Below are 8,051 nucleotides of genomic sequence, written 5' to 3'. Positions count from 1 at the left end.
CACGGGGCAATAAAGTCTATGATAAATAAACAAATAAATACATAGACGTGACTCTCTAGGTCGTCTTCAACAAAAACACGTCACTCCGCCTGTTGGAGGTGAATCGCTCTGCAACACACGCAAGACTTTTAAGAAGCATGAATTGAAACGAGTGCGTCGACGCAGACGCACACGCAGAAGCATGCGCCGGCCTTAATCTTAATCTCACTTTTTTAAATTGTCGCCTCAGCAAATCTTCCTATTAATTATGAAGTGTAGCGCCACCCACAGGCAGAGGGGAGTATTGAGCCTTCATACCACCAACAGCGCGACGACACACACACACACACAAACACACAAGTTGGCTCTTTTTTTTAACCAAAAAAATTAAGTGACAGTATGTAAAAAAATGATTTTTTTTTTCACGGCACACGTGACAGCCTCTCGCGGCACACACTGGTTGAAAAACACTGGTATAGAGAACTAGTTCTGATGAATTTGAGGTTCTGTATTAGAATAAAGTGTTGGAAATTAAAGCTTTTTAATTCTGTTTTTTTTAAATCTGATTCATCGATTAATCGAAGAAATAATCGACCGATTAATTGATTATCAAAATAATCTTTAGTTGCAGCCCTATATTGATGCTTCTTCGGGATTCCACTTCTAGTGAAACATTTACCACACTCTAAGCGGCTATGGGATTGTTCCTGTGTGATATCTCACGTGAGTCTTCAGACTTCTGCTTCGAGTGAAACATTTACCACACTCTGAGCAGCTGAAAGGTTTCTCCCCTGTGTGACGTCGCATGTGAGTCTTCAGACTTCCACTTTGAGTGAAACGTTCACCACACTCTGAGCAGCTATACGGTTTCTCCCCTGTGTGACATCTCATGTGAGTCTTTAGAGTTCCACTTATAGAGAAACATTTACCACATTCTGAGAAGCTGAAAGGTTTCTCCCCTGTGTGACATCTCATGTGAGTCTTTAGACTTCTGCTTTGAATGAAACACTTGCCACATTCTGAGCAGCTATAAGGTTTCTCCCCTGTGTGACATCTCCTGTGAACCCTCAGGTCTCCACGGTTATTGAAAGATTTACCACACTCTTGGCAGCTGAGAAGTTTCTCTGATGTATGGGTCATCATGTGTCTCTTCAGCTTTTTAATGCAATCAAATGCTTTCGTACATTCAGAACAGATCAACGGTTGATCACTTGTTCTACATTTTGAACCTTTATCATTGGAGTTTGAACCTGCCTGAAGTTCTCTGGTCTCATTCCAATCATCAATGTCGTCAGTATCTGGTTCGGATGAGTCTCCAGTTTCGTCATCAGTATCTGGTTCTGGAGGACCATCTGGACCCGGGTTCCTGTCTGGTTCTGGTCCTCCACAGTCCTCTCCATCACCTTCTGTCTTCATCTGTTCAGTTTGTCTCTGATGAAGCTGTGAGGACTGAGCTTCCTCTTCATCATCTACACTCTTCACAGGAATGACTGAGACCTTTGTGTCAGCCTCCTCCAGCCATTGAAGCTGCTCCTCCTTAATGTGGGGGAGCTCTGGGGCCCCCTGGTCCTCTTTGATGTGGGGGGGCTTCAGGTCCTCCTGCTGCTCTTCTTTAAGCACAAACAGCTGCTGGAAGTCTGTGGATAATAATATTATTAGCCAATAGCCAATTATTGCTGGCAAAGACAAAAAAAAAAAACTAAATTAATCGCATAACGTTCTGTGATTAACTGCAATTTATTGAATTATGCCCATAGTTCAATAATACACAAAAAAAATGTGTATTGCGTGCTTTTATTCAAAGTAGTTTTATCAATTCAATTAATTTCACTTTGTACAGGACAAATTCGCAATTTACAAATTTGCCTCAGAGTCTGTACACATGCAACATCCTCTGTCCCGAAATCCTCACATCGGCAGATGAAAACCCTTCAATGGGGAAAAAAAGGGAAGAAACCTCAGTGAGAACGTCAGAGGAGGATCCCTCTCCCGGGATGGACAGACTACAATGATGTCATGTGTCCAGAATGAACAATGTAGAATACATTCAATTCCTATAACAGATGATTCAAATAATTGCGAGTAGTAAGCCAGGCGCACGGCAGGACCACTGCAGGGACCACCACCATCGGATAGAACCACCATCTACAGAAGCCTGTGGTGAGGGAGAGAACAAAGACTTAACATGGGAGATGGTAATGTTAGTTTATGATGACTAATAGTAATATGGTTAATATTTAAAATAATAATGCTGATAGCAGCAGCAGGTGTCAGGACCAGGGTCCAGAAGGAACTACGATCTACGGAGGGGAGAAAGCACAAAAACCTCCCGGGAAGAAGCTAAATGAGTGATGTTTATTAATACAACGTGGATTATTGTGGAGGAGGGCGTGAGAGAGGAGCTCGGTGTGTCCTAAGAAGTCCCCCGGCAGTCTAAGCCTATAGCAGCTTAACTAAGGGCTGGTCCGGGCTAACCTGAGCCAGCCCTAACTATAGGCACAATCAAAGTGGAAAGTTTAAAGCTTTATCTTAAAAGAGCTGACCGAATCTGCCTCCCGGACTGAAAGTGGAACCTGGTTCCACAAAAGATCCAACGCAACTCTCATAGAGCCTGTAGCAGCATCGACAAAATGATCGATCTGGGACGGACTGAAGTTCTCACACGAGTCGTCTGAAGACACTGAACATAGAGGAATGGAGGAATTGAATCTAACAATGAGAGAAATTAAGTGCTAAGGCGGTCTTTATCTACATCCACATCAATGTTAATATCACCCACTATAATTACCGTGTCCGCTTTAAGCACTAAACTCGTTAAGAACTGAAAATTCTGAAAGAAATTCTGAATAAGGACCTGGGGCCCTGTACACTATTACAAAGAGAACCAGCTGGATTAGTTTCCAGGTCGGTTGCGAAAGACTAGTAGGAGTATTAACATGACTCTGAGGAGACGCTTCATTTAAGCTGAAATACTCCTCTTACATACTGTCACTTCATTGGTGAAAAAAAAAGAGCCAACTTGTGTGTGTGTGTGCTTACTTAAGTGTGCCTTGACGCAAAAAAGGTTGAAAAACACTGGCATAGAGCACTCACCAGTTTGGTTTTTTGCCCAACGGGGTTCGAATCCAGGTCGTCATGATCTTTCCTTTAGTATATTTTCTTAAATAAATGTCTTCGAACGTGGCTGTGATGTGGTGCTCACTTATACAATCGTAACCGCTGCAATGGATTTGTGATGCATTTTGAAGATTTTCAGCAACGTGTTTGTGAATGTGATGAATCGGAGAACTGAGGCGGACACGTCTGCAGCTGTGGGGTGAACACAAACACGCACGCGTAGGGAAACCAGCAGGTGGAACAACCAGTAGGGGTGGAACACCGGTCGAGGGGAACAAAGTCGTGGAGGAAAATACGGGACAAATGTGTCCTTGATGAAAAGCAGCAGTGTGGATGCACGGGGCAATAAAGTCTATGATAAATAAATAAAGCAACCAACGACTTCCACACACAAAGACGTGACTCTCCAGGTCGTCTTCAACAAAACACGTGACTCCGTGACCTGTTGTTCTGGAGGTGAATTGCTCTGCAACACACGCAAGACTTTACAACCAGGAAGTGAAACCAGTGCGTCGACGCGTAAAGACGCGGCCTGTCCCACCAGCAAGAGGACCGTGTCCATTATCGAGTATCACCGTTGTACACGTTTCCCACGTTGCGCCTGGTGGACGCTCGTTGATGTCTCGAGTCCGGCTCGGAGGATCCATTGAGGCTGTAGCGTATTGCGTCTCACTACGCTATCAGACACGTATCGATCCGGGGATCCGGATCGTTCGATCACTCGCCAACTTCACCGAACTGAAGCGGAGCCATATCGATTAGACTGATGTCAGTGAGGAGAGCGAGAGAGAACCAACCTGCTCTGTGAACGCGGACTTCTGGGTTGAAAACAGCGTGCAGACGTTTCTTTAGTCCCTCGTTGTCCTCTTTTAATCTAGAAGCTTCCTCCTCGTACTCTGCTATCGTTCTTTCAAACAGCCCAAATGTCTCTTCGCCGTCCTCGGTGATTCGCTGCTTCAGTAAACATCTCAGCATTTGGACGTTGGACATCTTCACTGAATCTCAGACACGTGTCCTCCAGATAAACACCGTTGGTTCGCCGTTAAACTCGGACTAGCACCGTGCCGCTAACTTCCAGCTAGCTAACTTCCATGGTGCGGAGCCGTGCTTCTAGCTCACTAAGCCTCGCCTCCAATTTATCAAATATACTACACTTCTTACATGTACCATTATCCATAAGGGAGGCAGAGGAATAGCTAAACATGTGACACACCGAGCAAGAAAGAGCAGGAGAGGTAGGATGGGAAGACATCACCAGGTTAGCTGCTAAGCTAATTTTAACGCTAATAGAAGTAACGTTGACGCTAAACAACGTCTAAGCAACTATTCAATGGAGCGAAAATTTGCTAGACGGTGAGGTGTTTAACAGCGTCTCACATAGATAAGAATTCACGATTTGTGATGAAAAATGTCACGCTAGTCAACTCAGTTTAGCTAGAGCTGTGAAAAGTTCGATGACATCAAACACGCTGGCAACCGGAAGTGACGCAACACGCTTACAGTCAGCTGATCTCAGTTGCTTTATTGTTATATCATGCATTCGTAATCTGTGCGGTTAGGAAATGGATTAAGAACTCTCAATTGTTATTCATGTATTCTCAACCGCAAAAGACAAAATAAAATGCATTTAATGTCTTAATTTCATTTTTAGCACCTCTGCTCGCTCAGCAATGTAAAGTGACTGATTTTATTCTTGTTTTGCTGCTTAATACAAAGTTATACAAATGTGTACTCAGCTCAAAATGCAGATTAACAGACAATGAATATTAAAATAACCAGTAAAACATCCAACCTAAATCCTAAACAACAAATTTCCTAAAAAAAATATTTAAACAATATTTAAAAAAAAGATCTTAAGGCATAAAAACATTAAAGGCCTTCTGGTATTTTTCTACAAGTCCGCACTTTAACATGAACTCATTGAGGGACGAAATAATCGCGCAACACAACAAATCGATAATAAAATTAGTTTCATCGCTCCGTTGTTGCAGCACTACTAGACATGAGGTATTTGGTTCGACTAGAAAAAAACTGTAAGATGTAGTTGGAGCAGCCGCTCTATGGGCGCACCACTCAAAGAGATATGCAGCTTGTGTGACAACCTCAGGCTTCACAGACTGGCTCTAGTGAAAAGCAATACCACTTCTCGGGGAAGAGAAACCTGAACCTTTGCAGGAGGTTGAGCTCCATCAGCCAGGGAGGTGAGAGCCTCCGTGCATGAGTTTCCATGTCAATACTCACATGGGCAACAATGATGTAACCAAGAGAGGGTGCTGATTGGGTAAAGGGGCTAAAGAGGATTCTCATCTGTGTGAGTTTGCATGTGGACTTTTACAGTTTGACATTGATGCTTCCTCAGTGTTCCACCATGTCTGAAAGATTTACCACACTCTGCACAGCTGAAAGGTTTCTCCCCTGTGTGACATCTCATGTGAGTCTTTAGACTCCCACTTGCAGTGAAACATTTACCACACTGTGCGCAGCTGAAAGGTTTCTCCCCTGTGTGACATCTCATGTGTGTCTTCAGGTGTTCGTTTTGAGCGAAACAGTTACCACACTCCGAGCAGCTGAAAGGTTTCTCCCCTGTGTGACATCTCATGTGAGTCTTCAGATTTCGGCTTGCAGTGAAATATTTACCACACTCCGAGCAGCTGAAAGGTGTCTCCCCTGTGTGACATCTCATGTGAGTCTTTAGACTTCCACTTGCAGTGAAACATTTACCACACTGTGAGCAGCTGAAAGGTTTCTCCCCTGTGTGACACCTCATATGTGTCTTCAGGTGTTCGTTTTGAGCGAAACAGTTACCACACTCCGAGCAGCTGAAAGGTTTCTCCCCTGTGTGACATCTCATGTGTGTCTTCAGATGTCCACTTGCAGTGAAACATTTACCACACTCCGAGCAGCTGAAAGGTTTCTCTGATGTGTGGCTCATCATGTGTCTCTTCAGCTCTTTAATGCAACGAAATGTTTTCTTACATTCAGAACAGATCAAAGGTTTCTCACTTGTTCTACATCTTGACTCACTGACGGAACCGTTATCATTATTAGGAGAGTTTAAACCTGCCTGAGGTTCTCTGGTCTCATTCCAATCATCAATGTCGTCAGTATCAGGTTCAGATGAGTCTCCAGTTTCGTCATCAGTATCTGGTTCTGGAGGACCATCTGGACCTGGGTTCCTGTCTGGTTCTGGTCCTCCACAGTCCTCTGCATCACCTTCTGTCTCCATCTGTTCGGTTTGTCTCTGATGAAGCTGTGAGGACTGAGCTTCCTCTTCATTATCTTCATTTTTCACAAGAGTGAATGAGACCTTCATGTCAGCCTCGTCCAGCCCCTGAAGCAGCTCTTCTTTGATAAGGAGGGACTCTGGGTCATCCTGGTCTAGACTAGAGCTCCCCTCCTGCTGCTCCTCTTTAACCACGAACATCTGCCGGAGGTCTGTGGAGAATAATGGAGAATAAAACAGGTGTAGACAAAAGCGTGTTGCTCTAGTGTTGTGCTAAATAAGAAAAGATAAGCACCACCGAGAGGTCCCGGTGTTGAAATGTGCTGTACAGAAAAACGTGCCGTCCCTTTACAACGTTCACTTCACGTATGATAATGGTAGAATAATACATGCAGCATACCTGTGAATCCTGAGTCTGCAAATCAAGCTCACTAAATCCAACACTGCTGATGGACTTTAACTCGTAGGCCGTAGTGAGAGACATGTGCAGACGCTTTAAAGTAATAATCACTTTCTGATGTCAGTGAGGAGAGTGAGAGAGAACCAACCTGCTCTTTGAACGCAGACTTCTGGATTGAAAACAGCTCGCAGACGTTTCTTTAGTCCCTCGTTGTCCTCTTTTAATCTAGAAGCTTCCTCCTCGTACTCTGTTATCGTTCTTTCAAACAGCCCAAATGTCTCTTCGGCGTCCTCGGTGATTCGCTGCTTCAGTAAACATCTCAGCATTTGGACGTTGGGCATCTTCACTGAATCTCAGACACGTGTCCTCCAGATAAACACCGTTGGTTCTCCGCTAAACTCGGACTAGCACCGTGCTGCTAACTTCCAGCTAGCGTGCTAAGCTAACCTCAATAGCTTGATGATGAGTCAGAGGAACAAGATCCAGAAAAAAGGGTGAGCGGCTGAAAGTCCATCAGAGGTTCATCCGGACGTGCAGAGACTCTGTTGGATCCGGATCCGGACTGATGGAGACAACTGATACTTGATCAACACGACGCTGCGGCCGATCGGCGCCATGTTGCTCTGAGACCGACATCCGGGTCCTTCTTCTTCTTCTGTCTTTTATTGGCGGTTGGAGAGCAGCGTCCTGCTGCGCATTAGCGCCACCTTCTTAAAAGGAGTGTGGACTGAAATGACGGTACTACTGTTTCTGTATGTTTTATGTATCAGTGTTGTCTTTGCTTGTTATTTAAATAAGCCCCTATAAAGTATATGTTGTGAATGAAGTTGTGTGAGTTCAAACCTAACCTTTACTTTCTCTAGACGTCTCTGAGTCTTTCCCTGTAATGATTGTGTTGTGGACAATGGATGATGACGTGTTCTATTGTTTCCTGTTCACTGCAGGTACCTGTCGGGTGTTTCCTCAGTGTTCTTTGTGTGTTTCTCAGACCTGTGTGTCTAAACCTCATTGTAGTGATGACGTCCTCCTCTTTTTCCCTTCTGCTAGTTTCTCTCATTTCTCCAACTTTCTTTCGGATTTAATTATACTTCCATTCCTTCATCTGTCCTTCTCTCTACTTCTTTTTGAAAGAAGAACAAACCAACGTGATCACAATTGGAAGCAGTAATGGTAAAATATGTTAGAACACAAAGGCTGGAACAAAGGAACTGTCTGTTACCTCATCTGAACCTCAGCGTTTTGACTGCTCGGAGACGCCATCTCCACAGAGCACTGTAATACGTGCTGGTGCATTTGACCTCCTGCTTCTAAGCAATAAATGGACTTTTACAA

The 8,051-nt window shown here is 44.2% G+C and overlaps 2 protein-coding genes across 2 annotated transcripts; both read right to left on the bottom strand.

The window, feature by feature from the left end:
* Positions 1-541: 541 nt before the first annotated feature.
* On the bottom strand, positions 542-4,230 carry LOC144383478 (uncharacterized). Its single transcript, XM_078081003.1, has 2 exons — positions 3,894-4,230; positions 542-1,616 (listed from the first exon to the last, which is right to left on the bottom strand). Exons 1-2 carry the CDS (start codon positions 4,084-4,086, stop codon positions 673-675), a joined length of 1,137 nt encoding a protein of 378 aa, XP_077937129.1. The 5' UTR covers positions 4,087-4,230; the 3' UTR covers positions 542-672.
* A 373-nt stretch (positions 4,231-4,603) lies between these two features.
* LOC120826112 (uncharacterized) lies at positions 4,604-7,558 on the bottom strand. Its single transcript, XM_078081002.1, has 2 exons — positions 6,868-7,558; positions 4,604-6,531 (listed from the first exon to the last, which is right to left on the bottom strand). The coding sequence occupies exons 1-2, from the start codon at positions 7,058-7,060 to the stop codon at positions 5,387-5,389; spliced, it is 1,338 nt and encodes a 445-aa protein (XP_077937128.1). The 5' UTR covers positions 7,061-7,558; the 3' UTR covers positions 4,604-5,386.
* Positions 7,559-8,051: the final 493 nt, after the last annotated feature.

This window comes from Gasterosteus aculeatus, chromosome 10 (genome assembly GCF_964276395.1).
Source record: "Gasterosteus aculeatus chromosome 10, fGasAcu3.hap1.1, whole genome shotgun sequence".
NCBI classification, from domain to species: Eukaryota; Metazoa; Chordata; class Actinopteri; order Perciformes; family Gasterosteidae; genus Gasterosteus; species Gasterosteus aculeatus.
Note: the sequence above shows the minus strand (reverse complement) of the source record. Positions and strands in the feature narration are given on the sequence as shown.